Genomic DNA, 22,494 nt, shown 5'->3' on the forward strand with positions numbered 1-22,494 from the left:
TTGCTTTCTATGGGAGACAAAAAACCTCTCGGACTTCATCAAAAATATCTTAATTTGTGTTCCGAAGAAGGTTTTGCGGGTTTGGAACGACATGAGGGTGAATAATTAATGACAGAAATTTCATTTTGGGGTGAACTAACCCTTTAAAAATGTACTGTTGTAACCAGTTTCCAATTAGCTTATAGTAACTATAGATACTATAGTGACTAGTTTACCATGGTGAATTTTTGTAAGGATTAATTTAGTTATATAAATTCCATTATGCGATTCAAAATGTTATCTGTATGTATGTACTTCACATGCATTGAACTTTTGATAATGTAGAATCAAGCTCATACCGGTCATGATGGCTTCCAAGTTACGCCAGATGTCGCTCTTGCACTCAACCAGTTACTGCGACGCACCGGCGTCCAGCGGTCCAAAGCCGGACTTCACGCCAAACAAGGACGCTACTTTCCGTTCACTCACAGTAGGAAAGCCGCAGGCTGGTGTGGGGCCTACCGCTGAAGCACACAGATGAGATTCAAAACAGATCCCGCTGTACTTGAATACTGCTTACATTTGGATACAATTAACAACATGTTTGTGCGTCTTATGATATCAGTCCATCTTTTGTGAAAATTTTTTTTCTTGTAGCTTTCCAGTCTGTTATTGTAAGCGATTTCTAACAAAACGCGAATGTAAATATTTTAGTAATTAACCACGTTAACAGCGTTTTTCTTTTCATTCAGTTAATAAACTGACTTTATAATCCTCAAATAATGTGAGGAACATCTTAAGAAATTAACTGTCCAGACAGGGTGTGTAATATGTACACTTATTACAAAAAAAAAAAAAAATGTTTGAACATGCTCGTTTGACATATCAACACTTTCATAACTACATATAAAAAACCTTAATCTCATATTTTTTATTTCCTCACCGCTTGTTTTCAGCTGCATAGTCTGGTAGAACATAAAGCTCCTCTCATGTTCCGTCAACGAGCCAAAATAAACATAAGTGACTCGAATTCAGTGCCTCCACACAGTGATTCAGACTCACACACTTCCTCTGAGAGCTGCACTATTACAGGAAAGCTGCATAGAGGAACTCAACCCTTCCAGATTAATTCATCATGCATTAAGTAATTTTAATAATAGTAATAGTTTTTTTTTATTATTATTATTATTTTTTTACGTTTATTAGATAAACCAAATTAATTCATCATGCACTGAAGCGTTGGTTGCTGCTCTATTTTTTATTATTAATAATGTGAATTAAAATTAATAGCTGAACATGTCCATATGAATTCATCATGCATTGAAGTGTCAGTTTTTTTTTTTTTTTTATTATTAATAACAATAATAATGCAAATCAAAATTAATAGCTAAACACTTCCAGAATAATTCATCATGCAACAAAGTACCAGTTTCTATTTTGTTGTTTTTTGACTTTTCCGAGAAATGGCTCTTTAGGTTCCTGGAATCATTGGGAAAGGCTTTTAATTGCACTGAAGTTACAGATGAAGACATATGATGATGAAGATGCTCTCTTAAGTGATGTCAGGCAGGCACGTGAGCAGTGATGCATTGTGAAGTGCAGCTGATACAACCACCTGATGGCAGCATGTCATGCAAGTGGTGCTGGGCAAGGCTTGACCATAGAAATTTTGCAGGTAATGCAGGCACATTCTCAGTCTATTTTTCTCAATCAAGATTAGAAACATTTAGATTAAATAAATATCATTAATATATATGTTTCAAACTGTTAACACTTTAGTTAAATTAAGATTAACCAATTAAATTCAATAAAAGCAACAATAACATCATGACATTATGCTGCTGAAACATAATGTTTCTAAATGATTTTGTTTGTGTGTGTGTGTGTGTGTGTGTGTGTGTGTGTGTTTACACTGGCCAGGAGCCACCTTCTTTACGGGTGTTTTTAGAAGAGCTAATACTCTCTACCTTAAATCACATTCACCCAATATAACCTCTCTGCTACTTTAGTATCTTTCTTATTGTATATTTCTGTCTGTAGTATACCAGTCAACTGTGTCCACGAATTATGCACTCAATTAATATACATTAAGATGTATTGTGCCATTCCAAATAATGAAATAATGCTTGCCATGTTTTAGTGACCAAGGTAAATATCAGTGAAACACATCCTTGTCCTATCTCTAATCTACCTCATATTCTCTGTTTAGTGTACACTTCAAGGCAGGCAAAAATGGATCCACTGCTGTTTGACAATTCGTCACTTATTATTTAAAAAAAAAAGGATCCCACTTTGATTAATGGAGCAGTTTTCAAGTGATTAAAAATCCATCATCAGTAAGGTGCACTTCTAGCCAACATTTTGCATAATTCATTTGGCAAGTGTAATCCCTTTAGTTCTACTCACACCGCTTCAAGCAGGATCCGAACCAGCGTTTCCAGCTTGAGAGGCGGGCACGCTAACAAGGACGCTAAAAACCATAGCCTCAGTCGCTAACACACCTCTTGAGGCCAAAGGAGTGAGGTTTTACCTTATTTTTGAGGTTTATCTCTTTACTAGCTGGCCTCTGTTAGACTAGTTCACCAAAATGTGGTTTGACCTCCTTGTGCACAAGAAAAGTAACTGCTAAGTTTAACTCAGATGGGGTTTGGCCAGGATCAGAAATAGCAGTTTTGAAGCCTTAGCTGGGTGCCTGGCAGCAGGTATAGGGCTCAGGAAAGATCTGTTGCTGTTTAAGGAGAACTGGATTCAATCATGTGTGTATTAACTGATTAGTGAGCTCTGGGAATCCCATTAGAGCCAAGCTACCATTGCTAATGCTGATTAAGTCCCTCTAGAGCCCACCATACACCACAGTCCACAGTAAAATCTCATCCTCTCCCAGTAATGAAGCTGCATGAAAAGCACTCTTTTTTTTTTTTTTTTACTTTTCATTTCCATTAATGTGATGCAGTATTTTGTAGATTGACTGTATTAACTGACAGTAAGCCTACATCCATGGTGACCATGGTCAATGTGTTCAATAAGTCTACCAATATTTCTCTGTCTGGTGTTTCCTCATTTTCCTCATGTGAAATAACATTAGTGGATTTTTGCTAAGGCAAGCCTTACTTGCTTAGGTTTAGGTGTTTGCTGAAATCCCCAACCTTAAGTATTAAACTTATTTTCTAAGCGATCAGACCATTTTCACACAGTGAATGAACAACCAGAACATCCTAGCCACCACCTAGCAACACCCTTGTACCCACAAATCGCTAGTATTTGGGCAGCAATTTTAGCGCAGGCAAGTACCATTCACATTTTCTTTAATTAAGAATGTGCACTTTATTTCAGAACTATGGTTATGGACAAACTCCTTCATTTAAATATGATTGCACTGAAGGGTTTACATAAAAGAGTACCATTGTAAATGATTGTGGTGTTTTGGACATGTACAGTATCATGGTATGTATCTAAGTATACATGTATATGTGAATGGTACAGTGGTATATCATGTGTCATGATGTATCAGCAATTGATACCATTACTGTATCCTGGTACAGCAACAGTAAGGGGGCAAGCGAGTCACTACCTTTTAGTTTGCATTGTTTGGTATTTCCTGATTTTGCCTTGTGAAGACTTTCTCCTCATCAGGTCTCTGTCTGAAGTCTTGTGCAGAGTGCACATTTAGTAAATTCTGTCTCAAGCACTTTATCCAGCTTATAGCCAACATTAACTGATCCTACTGACCTGCTTAGCTCAGTTCAGCCAATCAGATACTTTCTTTTGATATCTTTTACTCCTCTGCCCTGCCTCTATTATTTTAAATATAAACGTTGTGTCAAAATTGTATATGTCATTTTACATGGATTTTCATCCTGTATGCACGTATTTTGTACCCTTTGCATTTACATTGTTTACCGTTTTATCTTATTTCATGAGAGATTTATTGACAGAAATCTCTCAGAAGTGTTAAGGTACTGAACTTTGACCCTGAAGGGCTCTTATTCGCTCAGGTTTTCTCTACTCTGCATCATGTGATGTCAGTGATGGATGCTCTGAGTAGCCAGGGCATGAGTGCTGAGTAAGTAATCCTATTTGGGAAACTTGAGCTTCCGTCTCGCTTTCGGCGTGGCAATCTGTTGATCGCTTCTCAGCTCATTGAATTGGAAAAACGTGTTGTGCTTTTTCTTCACCAAGTTGGTATATAGATTGCGTAGATATTTTGCATATGTCTTACTTTACCTGCCTTTTGAGAAGAATGCTGTGCATAACAACAATATCTAGGATGAAGAGAATCAAAGGAACGACTCTTTGATGGAGATGAAGAAGTGGATTTTTCAAAGAGCAGCAAAATGTACAAAGAAGTGTTGGGAAGTTTATTACTTCACAGGTAAGCAAATTAACTATTATTTCCAATGCACTTGCTTCATGATTGATACATAAAAAATTATGGGAAATGTTGGATGTATATATAATATATTTCTATTTTGATGTATAAATATACATTAACATTACTTATATGTTTAAATAATTATATAATAATAAAATAATATACATATCATATGTATAAATAATCTGTTTTGTATATTTATATATTTTACAGAAAAAAATCCTAATGTGTAGGTTATAATATTTTCCAGTCAGTTTTTATATTAGTGTAAAAAATAAATGTTTAATTATATAGAAAAAAAAATTAGGATACACTAATTAGGATATACTAGGATATACTAAAATTAGGATATACTGAAAAAAAATAATACTGTATATAGAATTTTATACCAGCATTTTGCTTTTAATTTATTATCTAGTTTTAGAAACAACATTTACACTGTATTGTACATTGTGGTAAGGACTGCATAAAAGATCTCTTGCGTTGATCACTTCTGTTTACATCTGAAATCTGTAAACTGATCTATGCTTTCTGAGTAAGAGCTGGTTTAAGTTTGGATCACAGGTGTGGGATGGGTTGTGTACGGTGGGATTGTTTATAGCAGCTAACAGTATTACGGAGCTCAGTACTAAATCTGGCAGCCTCTTTTAGAGCATAGGGTGACATCACAGGTCCAGTTAATCAGCCTGATGTGTCAACAATGTTGTTACTTGTACACCTGTTGAATACATTCAGCTAATGCAGTTAGCAACAAGTAAAGCAACAAGAATTTGCTTATGGCAGAGAAAATGCATATTAAGTGCTGTAATTTCCTTTTTTCTATTTTCAGATGCAGATGACCCTGAATGGGCCACCTAAACTCCTCTCTGAAAAGGAGATTCAGCGAGTTCCTATTTCATGAGTAATGGTGGCAAGATAAGCCTGTGGTTGTCATGGTAACATTCAGTGACACGACTGACATTCACAAGATGCAGCCACCATCCTGCATATCCACTCCAATGTCACCAGGTGTACGGCGCAAACAACTGCTGTGGCAGAATGCTGTGAAACACATCATCAGCCAACGGGGGCTGAGGCAGCAGTTCGGCATGGAGCCGGCCCAGAAGATTCACGTCACTGATGCCTATATTGAGGAAATCAACCAACAGATACGCAACAAAGCATCACGGGGTATGACAAAACGGCGTTCCTCGGTTGCCAGAGTTCATCCATCCTTTTTCGGGGAACGCGGTAGTTCATCTAGTACGCAGACTGGAGCATCTGCGGACTATGTCAGTGATGCTGACTTTTTTGTGCACTGGGGCCACATCATCCATGGGGTGTATGTGCCAACATTGAGACACATCTTCAAATCCAAAGATCTCGAGAAACTCTACCAGCGCCATTCCTCACACACCAGAAGAACCTCATTAGTTGTCACAAACATTATTGATGCAGCTGCCAAACTGCACCTGCTTTTGCTCTACCTGGCCCTGGCACCGGATGGTTCGGACATACTCCTGGGCTGGTTTACAGGGTTCTTCATGGCCTGCGCAACTGCCCTGTGTGTTTTGGTACTCACCTGTAAACGCTCACATTCCCCAAGGTGGTTGCATTACGCTGGTATGGCTAGCTGGCTGTCACAGACTGCTCAGATATTGGGTGGGCTGGCATACGGATTGGAAAGAGACCAATCCTGGTATGTTCTGTTCACCCTGTTTGCCACATACACTCTGCTGCCACTGTCACTGCTCTGGGCTATCGGAGCTGGCACACTCACCTCCATATTGCACCTCATTGCAGAGACCATACGTAACCTCAGTGAAGTGGGACTGCTAAGAAAGGTAGAGATGGATCATGGATGGATAAATGATATATATATATATATATATATATATATATATATATATATATATGGATGAGTCAGTGACAGGTGTATATGGTGATGGATGTATGAGTTGCTTGTCTAACCAAACAAATCATTTATCAATCTAGCTCTAGTTCTCCCAGGTACAGTCATTTCCGTTTCCTTTCTAAGAGACTGATTCTCAATTGGCCTCTTTATCTTTAGATTCTCGCCAAGGCTTTACTGTACACATGCATGAACGTGGCGGGTCTGTTCATCCATTACCTGACCGACCGGTCCCAGAGACAAGCCTTTCTTGAGACACGCCGCTGCATCGAAGGCCGCATGAAACTAGAAACGGAAAACCAGAGACAGGCAAGAGAATTAAAGTCTGTATGAGATTCCAGTATCGTTTGTCCAGTAATGGTAACAAATTAGTGTTAATATGAACGATTGGAAGAACACATCTAGTATAAAAGTAAAAGTTCTGAGGTCAGCTTTTGTTCCCATCTCAGGAGCGTTTGGTGCTGTCGATCCTACCCCGCTTTGTTGCCTTGGAGATGATTGCTGATATGACTTCTATGGATGATGACCTCGATCCTCAGCAATTTCACAAAATATATATCCATCAGTACAAAGATGTCAGGTATCTCATAGCCTCTATCAGGACATGTTTCAGCGATAAGATATACAGCAAGGATAAATAGAATATGACTATTCCATTCCAAATTAAATATTATTTTCTAGAGGAGATCATTTGAATTTACTAAAAAAACCAAACAAACATTTGGATCACCTAAAGAATGTAATGTCTATGTTGTCTTTAACACCCTAATGTCACTGGAAATGTAATTTGCAGTTTGGTCCTCATGGAAAGATGCAATTCATGACTGAACTAAAAAATATTACTAATTTCTCACTGTCACTACTTAATCTTTATCATCACCTCACTTATTATCTTTCCTTCACAGTATCCTCTTTGCTGATATAAAGGGCTTCACACTATTATCCATGAACATGTCTGCTCAGGAGTTAGTGCGCTTACTCAATGAGCTCTTTGGACAATTTGACCGGCTAGCTGAGGTAAGCTTTCCGATTTTATATGACTGTCTGAAGTTGGGATTTTAGAGCTTCCAATAGAGTGTCTTAATTTGTGGGCAGTTGTATCCTAATGGTTAGAGAGTCCGAGGTTGTGGGTCTGAGTCTCAGTACCGGCAGAAAATGTAAGTGGGGGAAGTGAATAAACAGCACTCTCCACATTACCCACAACTGAGGTGCCCTTGAGCAAGGCACCTAACCCCCAATTGCTCCCTGGGTGCTGCAGCAAAAAAAAAAAAGAAAAAGAAAAAAGGCTGCCCACTGCTCCGGGTGTGTGTTCAATACTCACTGGTCTGTGCACTTGGATCGGTGAAATGGTCACAGGTCACAAATTGGCTACAGGTCACTTCACTCACTCATATCTCACTCATTTAAAATCATTGACAAATCACTATAGTGCATTTTAAAACTCATCTAAGATGTGTTCGGTTGATATTTCCAATTTGTGTCTTTTTAGGAATATGACTGCTTGAGAATAAAAATCTTAGGGGACTGTTACTACTGTGTGTCTGGAGTACCAGAGCCTCAGCGAGCACATGCCCGCTGCTGTGTGGAGATGGGACTAGCTATGATCAGCACTATACGGTACAACACAGTGCCATTCCCTGTATAACCATGTTCTGAGAGTTTCTGTAGAGTTGGAAATATTATGTGCTTTAGATGATCGAAGTGCATGCCATGAACAACTGTAACACTGGATAAGGTGAACATCATTTTGGTTGCCTAATTCTGGAAAGCTGAATCAATGGCTCTGTGACTTAAACTAATATTAGTTTACTCTCCTTCTGAGCTTATTTGTACAGGAATCAAGGATTTGTATCTGTATATTCTTAGATCTATAAGGAGACAACTGAACTTTGACATGGATATGCGGATTGGGATCCACTCTGGCTCTGTTCTTTGTGGGGTTCTTGGTCTACAAAAATGGCAGTTTGATGTGTGGTCCTGGGATGTAGGCATTGCCAACATGCTTGAAGCAGGGGGGATCCCTGGGTGAGTGACCAAAACTTTATACAGGGGGTAGACATTCCAATCTTACATTACCCCAATCTTTGCTCCAAGACTTTAAACAGACTAGTTGTTTGAACAATTTCACTTACAAGGAATTGCTTCTGTGTGTAACACTCTCTTCTGACTGTCTGTTTTATCAATAGACGCATTCACATTTCACGCGCTACTTTGGACTGCTTGGATGGGAACTACCAAACAGAGGAAGGGCGTGGTTATGAACGCAATGAGTTCCTGCGAAAACACAAAATTGACACTTTCCTTATCTGCCACAAGGAAGAGGACCTAGATGAAATTAAAGCAGATCATTCAAAAACCCGTCCCTGGAACAAAGAGGTTCCATGTAGCAACATCATTGATATTAACTGTGTATGGCTCTCTATCAGTAGAACAAAGAAAAACACTGAAGATGATTTCCAATTCTTGTATAATGGGTCTACCTGTCTGGTTTATTTTAACCTTGCAGATCTTGGCCTCCTTCTCCAGTGGCTCTTACACACAACTTCCTTCATCCTCAGTGTGCAGATCCACGTCCAAGGAGATCAACAAACGGATAGAGCACGCAGTTGATCTCCGCAGCAGTGAGCGCATGCGTCAGGAGCACATCACTCCAGCCACGTTGGTGTTTAAGGATACACACATTGAGGAGAAGGTACAAGGGGCAGGGTGTGATGTGATATGTGAAAAAAAAAATTGTCTTGGACTCGAGACAGAGTCTGGTCACAAACTCAGACATGACTTGGTCTCTGTCTCGACTCGGACTACATTAACACTGGTTTGGATAGTCTAGATCGGGGTCCTCAACTCCAGACCTCAAGATCCAGAGAGTTTAGCTCCAACCTGGATTAAACTGAAATGTGTATGTTTTCTTTCTAAACCTAAAGGTGATGATACACGGGGCAACTTTTTGAGCAATGTTGCTCGGCAAAAGGCGGATTCGAACCCGCGTCGATCGCGTCAAAAGCTATTCAAATGTCAAACGCCCTACAGCCTACGCTACTGGAGACATTAAAAAATCCCGTCTTTTTAGTATTTAACTGAAATCATTCAATAGCTTCATTACAGCATACACACATTACTTTCGGACAGTTGTTGGTATTTTAAGCAATATATGAGGTAAATTCCCTGTTTTGGGTTGACGCATGACAACTTACTAGTGTAAAAAGATAAAAGTTCACACTCCTTTTCTCCGCTCCACTGCCGCTGAGAGGCTGCCATCTTGTTTGAATTTTTTCTGAAAGCTCCGAACTGGTCACGTGATTGGCTGCTAACATTCTGATTGGAGGATCTCAAAAAATTGCCCACGACCGATCTAACGTATCCAGATATATATTTGTTGCTCATTCTCAGTGGGAAAGTGCCCAAGCAACGTTGCTCGGCAACATTGCTCAAAAAGTTGCCCCGTGTATCATCACCTTAAGGGTGTCTTTTAAATCCAAAAACTGACTGTTTATATTTTGCTCCTTGGTTCAGTTCTCACAGGTGAGGGATGAGATGTTTAAGACCAATTTAGTTTGCTCCTTCATCATGTTTCTTCTCCTCATGACTGTCCAAGCCCTCATCCCTGTACCCAGGTAAAGAGTCTAGTCAACTGATGTTTATCACGTGAATAAGATTATATTTTTGTCACTTTTACATAGAGCTTATGTGTTAAACTTCACCTTCATTCTCCACTGCCTTCATTGTCTTATCTGCAGGTTGTATCACTGGACAGCATTACAGTTTTGTCTGTTCTTGCTGGGATATCTATTATTGCTTGTGATGGTCCTGGCTGAAGAGTTCAAACATTCTCCTGGCATCCTTCAGCAGTTCTGCTGCTGGATCCATGAAAACAACAGTATGCGTAACATTCTCACTGTCACGGCTATAGCCATCAACTTTGGCATGGCCCTCTTTGACATGGTGAGACTTGCATGAATTTATTTTTTGTGCAATTTTAAAAAACTCAATTTTGAATTCTGTGATTGGTTATGATGGCAATTTAGGTGGTAAATGTCATCAATTTGCCTCTTGAGCAATACCCAAACATAACGTGTAGGTTTTTTGTTGTTGTTTTTTTTGGATGGTGTGGCATAGTGGGTAAAGCTCAGGGCTGGTAAGCTCATGGCTAAGCTCAGGTGGCTGTTTGAAGCATTGAGTCCTTGACCAAGGTTGTTTCGAGATGGTAAACATTGTTCTGTGAAACTCTCATGGGATTTGCATGTGCTCCTACCAAGGATAGGGTCAGAGATAGGATTACTGTGGGATTTTAAATAAACTGTGTATGAATGTCGAATGTGAATCTCGCAAGTTGTTTTGGAAGGGGTTATCTAGACACAACCCTTGAATAAGACACTTAACCCTGCTCACCTTGTATTTTGTGAAGTTGCTTTGGATAAAAGTGTGCTAAATGACTACTTACCATATCAAATTACTTAAACGGTCTCATAAGGGATTTTCACTCTGTGCTTAACCCCAGGTTATCATCATTCTAAACACTACTTTTAACCCCACTTATGAAGAGGGGTTAAAAGCCACCAACTGCTTATGAAGCCCTGCTCCGGAGCAGAGTTAGCACAGCTTTTGCAATGTTAACCCCACATTGCGGTGCCAAACTTATACAGTGTGAAACAACGTTAGAATGTTACAGCTAGACGCTTTGCCAACAGATAACCAATCGTCTACTCATATTTGCCTGCTTTGGACAGTCACGGAAACACTGCGCACTGTGTATAAACAGTAAATTCAGCGTTTGAGAGGGAAAATGTCAAATGCTGACAGAAAACGCTATAATTTGAATGAAGAAGAGACTGTTTCATTCTTACCTTTTATAGTCTGAAATGTCCATTCAGTATAATCTCAATAGTACAGTCTATGTAAACAGGTTGCATGCTTCGTTTATCCAATCAATGACACTGACACCGTAAATATGCAAATAAGAATGTTAACCCAGGATTTAGGAATGTACAATGTCAAATGTCATCTTATAAATACCCAGGATTAATTGCACAGGGTAAATTATGAGCAGTTTGAAACATTAAGCAAGATAACCCAGGATTCTGTTTACCCGGGGTTTAGAATGACTCAGTGTTAACTGTTTCAAGTGTGAAAAGCCCTATCCGCTGTGACGTAAGGAACGCCGTTTCTGGGTCCAAGCCTCAACTCGTTTCACTTGCAAATGCCATCGACAGCCGTTTATGAGCTCTATTTATTTATATTAAACCTCAAACATTTTAAAAAGTTAAACATTTTAAATACTTACATATATAAGTATTAAATGTCTACACAACAGTCTCCGTGCTCACAGACATTAATATTTTAACGATTTACAAAAGATGAATCACTGTCTGGCCATTTGGAATTTTGGTATATGGAGATAAAGGTTATGATTATAAGGTTTTTGTAGTATTACACCACACTATGTGTGTATATTAGCACGATTTATAAAAGATGAATCACTGTCTGGCCATTTGGAATTTTGGTATGGAGATAAAGGTTATGATTATAAGGTTTTTGTAGTATTACACCACACTATGTGTGTATATTAGCACCGTTTGTTGTTTTTCTTGTGGTATGAGACAGAGCGTTTGGACCCGGAAGTGCTGCCGCGTGACGTCAGACTTAACAACCGAATAGTATGTTCCCTTTCAGTCGGTCACGTTCGACGTACGTCAGTAGTGACCGACGAATTGGGATATCGCTAGAGAGCCCTATCAGCTTCGAGTGAACTAAAACAAGCCAATGGAATTGGCGTGCGATATTTGCATAATGCGCACCGCCTCCGACAGGTGTATATAAATAGGAAGCAGATGCAATCGCACTCTGTCTTTCGCTTCGGAGCCAACAGTTGGTGTCCAGCTTCAGACTTCACAAGAGTGAAACTAAACAGCCTTGGAGATTCAGCGTCTGTTTGTGTTGGCGTTAAGGCACAACAGCGAGGTCGCGAGCTTCCCGGGGAGCCTGAGCTTAAGCTCTCAACTGCTGTTTTAACAGTAACTGAATTCCCATATAAAACGCAGTTGTCTGTTGCGATTTGGGCTGGTTCCTCCCGGTGTGTTCGGGGAGTGGTGTACCTGAACACATCGTGTCACTCCCTGTGTGCTTCAGCACGAGAGAGCTGACTCTTCCCCTTCTAAAAGAGCTTCACAGACAGACACTGCGTCTTTTTCAAGACGTCATTCTGTCTGTGCGTTTCTGGAGGCGGTCGTTTCCTATCCTCACTGACGGCCACAATCACTTTCTCTCATGTCTGCTTAGTGTGCTGAGACTGTGTTTGTGGGTGGTTCATATTCTCTTATGAGAATATGCCCACGTCGGCGCGTTGTTTGTCTCGCCTTTCTCGTAAGGGCTTGAGCGTTCAGCGCGCCGTGTGCCGTCGAGCTGCCGGCTGACAGCGTGCGTTGCCATGGCAACCCTGCGCGTCGTCTGGCGCTCTAGATGCACGGTCGAGACTCAAGCGCCTTTAATGAGGTGGAGTCCCCTCACTTATTCCCCGATCTAGTTTATTTTTCTGAATAAGAAAAATACTACTTTGGTTAATAAGCCTGGGTGACCAGAGGATCACAGTGGGGCTATACCCGCCGAGCCATTCTCCGTGGGCCCCCCACTCCTCTAGTGCATCGCAAACATGTTGTGACTATGTCCGTGAGTGGTTCATGTTTAATAAAACATGGCCACGTCGGCGCCCAGTGCGCCGTGTGTCGTCCAGTTGGACGACCACATTCACTGTCCAACATGGCTGGTAGCTTCTGCTTGGATTGCTGGTCCTTCTCATGAGGGACCTAGCGTCTTAGTCGGAGCTCCAGCAGAGGATCAGATGTCGACTGCTACATTGGAGAGAGTATTGTTGGGCTCTGAAAATGAAGATGATGCTGAGCGTCCCACAGTCGTGATGTGCTCATGCTGAATCAGATTCAGACTTGACAACCATGCTTTCCCGGGCCCCTGGGGGCGTTGTGTGACGCGCACTCGCCTTGCCCCGCCCCCTGTGCCCGGACGTGCATGGAAAAACTTGGCAGTTTTGTAGCCTCTTTGGTGTTAAATATGGAACGCCAAGGGGGCCATAATCTGCATTACAAGTTTTTTCTCTCTCACTACCATTTAGGGTGGGGTCGCAGTGCTACGGGCACACCACCTCTGCCCTGCATGGGTCTTGGCCCCGGCAAGTCCGTGGTAGGCCAAAGCACTCATTGCATGTGGGTAGTTCTGAGTCAGGGTTGAGCTACGCATGATGCAGGTCATAGCGCAGGCCTCTGGCCAGACAATGTCCACCATGGTGGTCCGGAAACACCCCTGACTAGTCTTGCTGGGATGTGTTATCGTCTAGTACACTTTCTCGATGTGCTCATCTCACAAGCTGGCCTAAAACCCAGCCCACTCTCCCCGCAGCCAACCCAGTTGGTTAGCAGGAGGTGGTCCTGGGGATATGGTGACCTGCAGCTGAAGTAAACAGTTCTTTCCCCGGAGGAGGGCCGGGTGGAGATTTCTGGTCTGTTCCGCCGCTGGCTCTCCGGAGTCCAGCGGTACCCACGAATAGAACTGTTATCTGATCCTCCAGGTCCCAAGAGGGTGTGGCTGGTAGTGTGCAAGGCCCCCCCTTGCCACTCTCAGCCCTCTCTCACTTCACCAGCAGGTTCCAGTGTGGTGGTTCAGGCCGCACCCCATGTGCCGTCTCCCATTCACACTGCTACCTCGCAGAGTCTGACCACACTCCGGGCCGCTCCCATGCCGTCCGAGTCGGGTCCCCGTACTCTGCTTGCGGCTGTCAGTGTGCGAGGCCCTGCCTTGTCACACGCAGCCCCCCTCACATCGCCAGCAGGTGGCAGTGTGATGGTGCAGGCCGCGCCCCGTGCGCCGTCTCCCATACGCACTGCTGCCTCGCAGAATCTGACCACACTCCGGGCCGCTCCCATGCCGTCCGAGTCGGGTCCCCGTACTCTGCCTCGCTGCCCACCCCCGGTGCGTCTGTGGTGCCTTTGGTCCCGCTGGCTCGGTGTCTGGAAGCGTGGATAGCACTCCCCAGTCTGTCCAGCTGGCTCATTCGTACCATCAGACTCGGCTATGCGATTCAGTTCGCCCGGTGTCCCCGGTTTTCAGGGGTGTCCACTACACTCAGGTGTCACTGGACAACGCACCTGTTCTCCGGGCGGAGATTGCTGTCCTCCTGGCGAAGGATGCAATCGAGCCGGTCCCTCCAGCCGATATGAAGTCGTGGTTTTACAGTCCACTACTTCATTGTACCAAAAAGGGCGGTGGGCTATGGCCAATCCTGGATCTGTGCGTCTTGAACCGGTACCTTTACAAGTTGCCGTTCAAGATGCGCAGAAGCGCGTTTTCGAATGCGTCCGTCCCCGGGATTGGTTTGCAGCGATCGACCTGAAGGACGCGTACTTTCATGTCTCGATTCTGCCTCGCCACAGACCCTTTCTACGGTTTGCGTTCGAGGGTCGAGCATATCAGTACAAAGTCCTACCCTTCGGGCTGGCCCTGTCGCCCCGCGTCTTCACGAAGGTTGCGGAGGCGGCCATTGTTCCCCTCAAGGAACAAGGCGTTCGTATTCTCAACTACCTCGACGACTGGTTGATCCTGGCCAGCTCGCGAGCGCAGTTGTGCGAACACAGGGATATGGTTTTAGCTCACCTCAGCCGGTTGGGGCTTCGGGTCAACTGGGACAAGAGCAACTCTCCCCCGGGCAGAGGATCTCTTGTCTCGGTCTCGAGCTAGACTCGGTCGCCCGGACTGCGCGCCTCACCGAGGAACGCATCCAGTCGGTGTTGACCTGCCTGAGCACGCTCAAGCGCAGGACAGCGGCCCCACTGAAAGTATTTCAGAGGCTCCTGGGGCATATGGCATCTGCAGCCGCGGTAACACCGCTCGGATTGCTCCATATGAGGCCGCTTCAACACTGGCTCTGTGGCCGGGTCCCGAGATGGGCGTGGCAGCGCGGCACGCTCCGTGTCCCCGTGACACCGAGCTGCCGTCGCACCCTCATCCGGTGGTCGGATCCTTCGTTCCTGCGGGCCGGAGTACCCCTCGAACAAGTGTCCAGGCATGCTGTGGTCTCCACAGACGCCTCTGCCACGGGATGGGGGGCCACGTACAACGGCATGCAGTGTCGGGTCTTTGGATGGGGCCTCAGCTGCATTGGCATATCAATTGCCTGGAGTTGCTAGCAGTACGTCTTGCACTGGGCCGCTTCAAGGAGCTGCTGTCAGACAAGCACGTACTGGTCCGCTCGGACAGCACTGCGGCCGTTGCGTACATCAACCATCAAGGTGGTCTACGCTCCCGTCGCATGTCGCAACTCGCCCGCCATCTCTTGTTGTGGAGTCAGAAGCATCTGAGGTCCCTTCGGGCCACTCATGTCCCAGGTGTGCTCAACCGTGCAGCCGACGAGCTGCCACGGCAGCCTCCACTTGCGGGCGAGTGGCCGGCGTTCCCTGACCGGCGGCACGCTCGACACGGATGCCCTGGCACACAGCTGGCCCCAGGGTCTGCGCAAATATGCGTTTCCCCCAGTGAGCCTTCTCGCACAACTCTTGTGCAAGGTCAGGGAGGACGGGGAGCAGGTCTTGTTAGTGGCGCCGTACTGGCCCACTCGGACCTGGTTCTCGGACCTCACACTCCTCGCGACAGCCCCTCCCTGGCCGATTCCTCTGAGGAAGGACCTCCTGACTCAGAGACGGGGCACCCTATGGCACCCGCGTCCCGACCCGTGGAACCTCCACGTGTGGTCCCTGGACGGGATGCGGAGGTTCTGAGTGATCTTCCGCAAGCGGTCGTAGACACCATCACTTCCGCTAGAGCTCCCTCTACTCGGAGCCTCTATGCGCTGAAGTGGAACCTATTCATTGAATGGTGCGCCACACGCTGAGAGGACCCCCGATTATGCTCGGTCAGATCCGTGCTTTCCTTCCTGCTAGAAGGGCTGGAGCGAAGGCTGTCTCCCTCCACCCTGAAGGTGTATGTTGCCGCTATCGCTGCACATCACCACGCAGTTGAGGGTAAGTCCCTGGGGAAACACGATCTGATCGTCAGGTTCCTGAGGGGGGCAAGGAGACTGAATCCTCGCCCTTCCTCCGTACCCTCTTGGGATCTGACCCTGGTTCTCACAGCTCTCCGGGGTCATCCCTTTGAGCCTTGCAATCAGTCAACCTAAAAAGGAAACTAATGTCTCTTAAAACGGTTCTTCTGGTTGCATTGGCTTCCCTTAAGAGGGTAGGGGATCTGCATGCATTTTCGGTTGACGAAGCGTGCCTAGAATTCGGGCCCGGTGATTCTCACGTCATCCTGAGACCCCGGCCTGGATATGTGCCCAAGGTTCCTACCACTCCCTTCAGAGATCAGGTAGTGAACCTGCAAGCGCTGCCTTCGGAGGAGGCAGACCCAGCCCTAGCTTTGCTCTGTCCCGTCCGCGCTCTGCGTGTGTACGTGGACAGAACGCGAAGCTTCAGGACCTCAGATCAGCTCTTCGTCTGTTACGGAGGCCAGCAGAAGGGAAAGGCTGTCTCCAAGCAGAGGATGGCCCACTGGATAGTGGATGCCATCGCCTTGGCGCACGATTCCCAAGGCGTGCCTTGCCCGCTTGGGTTGAGAGCCCACTCCACCAGAGGAGTGGCCTCTTCCTGGGCGCTGGCTCAGGGCGCCTCGCTGACAGATATCTGTAGAGCTGCAGGCTGGGCGACACCTAACACGTTCGCTAGGTTTTATAGCCTACGTGTAGAGCCGGTATCTTCCCGTGTACTCGCTTCCACTAGCCGGTAGACGCGTTGAACCCGCTCTAAGTGTCGGCTTGCAATGCCATTCCCGCCCCCTGGGCCGGATACATGCATATTTTTTACTCCAGTCGTGTTCCCCGCTTGGCGAACCCTGTCGAGTTCCTCCGCCTCCCCCTTCGGCTCGGACATTGCGGAGTGTCTGATGCCATGCCTACATCCGTCACCGACGTTGTCTGTTGGCTGGGTTCCATATGTCGTGACTCCTCTACGTGAGCGGTCCCATATGTGTAATTGTCCACGGTTTAAAACTCCCCACGGCGAGTCCGTGTCTTTCCCTTAGCAGAGCCAGCTCTGCTGTCACCTGTCAGATGAGTCTCCCCCTACCCAGGTGGAGCCATCCCAGGGACTCCATATGCGTACTGCCCCCCGGGCCAGTCCATATGTGTATTCTCCACGTAAACTCCTCCCCCATTGGGTAGGTAGTGGCCTCCGCAGCGTCCCCTACGGGTTCGCTTCCCCAGTGTAGTCTAGTTTACTTAGTGGGTATGTCGGAACAGCAGTAGACTCTCTCGGCGTAAGCCTGCCCCCTTCACCGTCCCAATTGGTGCGACGGGTGGCTAGAGCTTGCACTGGGCACTGGAAGGGGTTTCGTAACTGTGGCGCTTTATTTGGTATCCCAATTCGTCGGTCACTACTGACGTACGTCGAACGTGACCGACTGAAAGGGAACGTCTCGGTTACGTATGTAACCCTCGTTCCCTGAAGGAGGGAACGGAGACGTACGTCCCGTCGCCACAGTTTCTGTACCCTCGTTGTTGTGCGGACACCAGTTGTCTCCTCAGCGAAAAACAGAGTGCGATTGCATCTGCTTCCTATTTATATACACCTGTCGGAGGCGGTGCGCATTATGCAAATATCGCACGCCAATTCCATTGGCTTGTTTTAGTTCACTCGAAGCTGATAGGGCTCTCTAGCGATATCCCAATTCGTCGGTCACTACTGACGTACGTCTCCGTTCCCTCCTTCAGGGAACGAGGGTTACATACGTAACCGAGACGTTTTAATTGTTGGAGGATAAAAATTGGGCTTTACAATGACAGTTTGACTCCTTTTATTTTGTGCTTATTCAGATATGGTGTAACTATACTGAGACAAGAGAAATAAACACCAGTGAAACAGAGGAATATCAGACCAGCCAGAAGACGCTTACTGCCTGCACCTATCCAGAGGTGTGACTTATATATAAAGTTCTGTTGTCAAGAATTCACCTACCTCTTATTATATTTCATGCTTATCATACTTATATATACAGTTCTTCATTCTGAGTGGAGTGGTTTCTATGGTGACCTGTGCTGTGTTCCTGAGGCTGAGCTCTCTCTTGAAGTTGACTATTCTGTTGTTGGTGGTGGCCGTCTATATTTACTTCATTGAAGTGTCCTTCCACATGCTGTATGTACAACAACCAGAGCAGAAACAGTTAAGTAGGTGCGTGTCTATGATAAATCTCTAACACACTATTTAGAAATGCTTTTAAAAACTACTTTCATACACTTAACGTTTATTTGCATTTTATACTTACAAGGTCCCACTACCTCAGAAGAAAGGGAGTCTCAATGCTGTTGATGGCAATGTTTGTCATAGCTGTGTTCTACAATGGACGACGGGTATGAAATTTTCAGTTTGTTTTTTTTTAGTTTCAGTGTTCAGTTTTGACAACAAATTGCTCTGAAGCATTATATTCTTTATAGCATGTAGTCATTATCTGGCAGGGAATGGGAAAACATAGGAAAAATGTAATTAATGTCCTTATTCTGTACCATCTCATTCTGATTCAGTGGGAGGCCACAACACGGCTGGACTTCCTATGGCGTTTGCAAGCTCAGCAGGAAGTGCAGGAGATGAGAGACCTGAGGGAACACAATGAGTGTCTACTGCATAACATCCTGCCTGCACATGTTGCTCGTCACTTTCTAGAGAGGAACAGACATGACCAGGTACATCAGAGTCATATCTAAGCTACTATCAGTGATGATATTAATTATGAGCTAATTTTAAACTTGAAGAAAATGTGAGTGGTACTTGCCTGTGCAGAGTTTGCTTCAATGATCCTAGGGTGATCTTATCATCCGTCAGGTGAAAACAGTAAGTCTAATAGCTTAGAAATATCACACCTCAATAACCTGCACAGTTTGAGAGGTATCATTAACATCCGTAGCAGTTTTGAGGTTGTGTCGATCCCTAACCTGCAACTAATTTTTCGGAAGCCTCACACATTCACAGAAAATTGTGCAAAATAAGGTGGATAAGCAATAATGACGCACAACAAATCAACTACAAAAAGCTTTATGTTGTCTTTGTCCTCTCAGGAGCTGTACTCTCAGTCCTATGATGAGGTGGGGGTGATGTTTGCCTCCATCGCTGGCTTTAATGACTACTATGAGCAGAAGGAGATCAAACATGAGGGAGTTGAGTGTCTCAGACTGCTCAATGAGATCATTGCAGACTTTGATGAGGTAGGATTTTGATGAAAGGTTGTACTTTTTTTGTTGATATTTATCTATCATCTGTCTTACACAAGCCCTCATTGTTTTTGGTTCTCTCTGGAAAAGTTGTTGGAGGAATCATATTTTTTGGACATTGAGAAAATCAAAACCATTGGCAGTTGCTACATGGCAGCATCTGGTTTATCACCGGATAAACAGGTAAAACATGCTAACAGAAAGACCCCCCCCCCATTCATATGATTAGCCTACTTATATACATTTAACAAAACTGTACAGACATAATACTTTTATCAGATATTGCATTTGTATTGAACTGAATTAACTGAATGGTAAACAGTTTACAACTGTTCATTAGGCCTTACTTTGCCTCTGTGTGTCTATTTTACACTCTTGATGTTTTAGAGTTTAACCCATTCATTGCTGAGTAGCATTACAGGATAAGACAGGCATGAATTCAGTTTATTTATAGTGCACTTAAAACATATGTCTATATAATTAGTTTAATAATTAGGTTAATAAAAATATTAAAATAATTTAAGATAAATACATCTGGACTTACAAAGTGTGTGTGTGTGTGAGAGAGAGAAAGAGTCTATTTTACACTCTTGATCGCTTAGAGTTTAACTCATTCATTGCTGTCTGCAGTTGCCTGCATTAGGGTAAGACATATCTTAGGCCTTATCTTATAATATCAATTTGAATAACAAAACAAAGTCATATTACCTGTTCATTTGTAGTGCCTTTACAATATATATATAATTAGTTTATTTATTAGGTTAATAAAAATATACAATGACCTTAACATAAATACGTCTGGGACACTTTGAGATGCAAATGATGACCTATGACATCCTGTTACATGCAGTTTATCTAAATATAAATGATGTAATGTATGTGACTGTTGTGGCTCAGCAGTCATAGTGGCACCAGCTGGCTGCAGTAAATGTGGCATATTCAAACGACTTTTACATTTACCTGCTTTAAATGCATATTGCCTATCGTACATAGCTGCCCTGAAGTTACTGGGGTTGGCGGCGGTGATGGGGTTTGGGCTTGCAGCTATATTTTACATTTGTAATTTCCAACTATCTATGCATCATAATTGTTCTGTACTTCATCCTGACAGTCTCGTGTTGTGAATGACCTACATCATCTCAGTGAGTTGGTTCTGTTCGCTCTGGCTATGCAAGAGACCCTGAGAGAGATCAACAAACATTCTTCAAACAATTTCCAGCTGCGTGTTGGTAATGGCTCGTGGAATAGACCTCAGTCAAAGTAGATGCTATATCTAATCTGATGCAAATGAGACTGTAAGGTATAGAAGTAAATAAAGTGTACCTGGGTGCAAATCATAATACATTTCCATAAAAAATATGGGTTGTATTAACATTGATCAGACTGTACTTCTGTCTCTCACAGCCTTGTTTTGGTTCATGTCGCATATAAGAAATAATTCAGCTAAATTCATTACAATTGAATGGCTTCAAAAGGCTTTTTGGATCTTGACAGACCCTGTATGCTTTCCTTGTACAAAAAAAAAAAAAAAAAAATCAAATCTGTCCCTTTAAATATGTCATCTACTCTGACTATGAAGTCTATATACAGTTACCTATAATTTATGACAATAACAATGAGTATATAATAAGAGTAACGTCAATATACCCCCTAGGAATTGCCCATGGCCCTGTTGTTGCTGGGGTCATCGGTGCCACCAAACCCCAGTATGATATCTGGGGCATGACAGTGAATTTGGCAAGCCGGATGGACAGTACTGGAGTCAGTGGAAGGATTCAGGTCCCTGAGGCCACACGTAATATTCTAGCAGACTGGGGTTTTGTGCTAGAGCTACGTGGTGAGATATACATCAAGGGTGTCAGTGAGAGAAAGGGACGTGTCCGAACGTACTTCATCAGCACCAAAAGGCGTCAGATGGCAAGCAACGGTATTGCAGACAGAGGAAAGAATGGACGCAGTGGGAGGACCACCCTGGCCGCTGTGGTCTTTGGCCTTGTACAGGCCATTCACAGAGAGAAACAGAGAGGTACCAATGGAGGTTTCACTCTGCCAAACAGCAACTTTAGCCACTTAAAATTATGATGTGAAACATCAAACTTGCATTCACTGTAACTTGAGTTGAGACACTGCCTTCATCTTCAAAAGAATACCTCAAATATCATATAAAATCCTCATATGGACTTGTCTATAGAACACAAGTAGAATAATTGAATTAAAATTATATTTTCATACATTTCACTTGGGACTTCTTATAATGAAACAATCTGATGAGACTTTGCAGTTGTATATTTTACTTTGCTACAGCCAATGTAAACGTTCTGATAATCATGTGAAAAAGGCGGTTTACAGAATTGTTCCTTATTCCTGCCATGACAGCATAAAATACCTCATATGTACAAATTGTGTACAAACTGTCTCTTCTTTGTAAGTTTCATGATCACTACAATTATTTTGTACCTCACAAAAATAATAAAGATAAGAAAATGTCAAATATTTTTTAAAGTCTAAAATATTTGTTTTTAAAGTTAAAATATAGTTTTATAAGTTAATAGTCTATATTTTATTCTTTACTTTTTCTGCGTTTTCATCAGAGGTTTGTTTCTGATTTTCACTGAGATGTTAATATATATGTAAATGCCATTTAAAATGTAAATGTACATGTAAAAGCCATTTTATATTGCCTTGGAACACGTACACATTTATTGACCAGGAAATACTTTCATATAATTAATGTTTAATGATCAGAGGATCTTATTTAAAAATATAAAATGTCATACTTAACACCCACATGACACATTTACCACAAACTGATTTTATAGCCTTTTTGTAGAATTTGTCTAATATTCCATGGAAAATGGAATGGTATTCTTTCTTCTAGTACTACACATTCAATTACGTGAATTTGCATAATGGAATGATTTCATAGGCCTATATTTATATGTATGAATGAAATAAAAAATAGATTAATGTATTTATCTTTTATCTGTTCTTATCTTT

At 43.4% G+C, this 22,494-nt stretch overlaps 2 protein-coding genes across 3 annotated transcripts in view; one reads left to right on the forward strand and one right to left on the reverse strand.

Moving 5' to 3' along the window:
* efr3bb (EFR3 homolog Bb (S. cerevisiae)) overlaps positions 1-1,073 on the reverse strand; it is a 46,427-nt gene extending 45,354 nt beyond the window's left edge. The window contains exons 1-2 of the mRNA XM_048207582.1: positions 923-1,073; positions 339-503 (exon numbers count right to left, since the gene is read on the reverse strand). Of these exons, the coding sequence (XP_048063539.1) occupies positions 339-345 (7 nt within the window). The 5' untranslated portion in view covers positions 346-503; positions 923-1,073. The remainder of the gene's footprint in view (positions 1-338; positions 504-922) is intronic.
* A 118-nt stretch (positions 1,074-1,191) lies between these two features.
* si:dkey-206f10.1 (adenylate cyclase type 8) lies at positions 1,192-21,973 on the forward strand. Of its 2 annotated transcripts, none has more exons than XM_048207579.1 (19): positions 1,192-4,351; positions 5,181-6,174; positions 6,402-6,551; positions 6,692-6,822; positions 7,148-7,259; positions 7,732-7,859; positions 8,109-8,267; positions 8,429-8,651; positions 8,749-8,934; positions 9,756-9,856; positions 9,980-10,184; positions 18,109-18,207; positions 18,291-18,463; positions 18,561-18,642; positions 18,814-18,972; positions 19,345-19,491; positions 19,588-19,680; positions 20,609-20,726; positions 21,152-21,973. In XM_048207579.1, exons 2-19 carry the CDS (start codon positions 5,284-5,286, stop codon positions 21,577-21,579), a joined length of 3,585 nt encoding a protein of 1,194 aa, XP_048063536.1. In that variant the 5' UTR covers positions 1,192-4,351; positions 5,181-5,283; the 3' UTR covers positions 21,580-21,973. The 2 variants fall into 2 exon arrangements, with proteins under 2 accessions (XP_048063536.1, XP_048063537.1); XM_048207580.1 differs by having other exon boundaries at positions 1,234-4,351; positions 8,429-8,618; positions 21,152-21,972.
* The last annotated feature ends 521 nt before the right edge of the window (positions 21,974-22,494 follow it).

The sequence above is a fragment of the Megalobrama amblycephala genome, linkage group LG11, assembly GCF_018812025.1.
Source record: "Megalobrama amblycephala isolate DHTTF-2021 linkage group LG11, ASM1881202v1, whole genome shotgun sequence".
Classification (NCBI taxonomy): Eukaryota; Metazoa; Chordata; class Actinopteri; order Cypriniformes; family Xenocyprididae; genus Megalobrama; species Megalobrama amblycephala.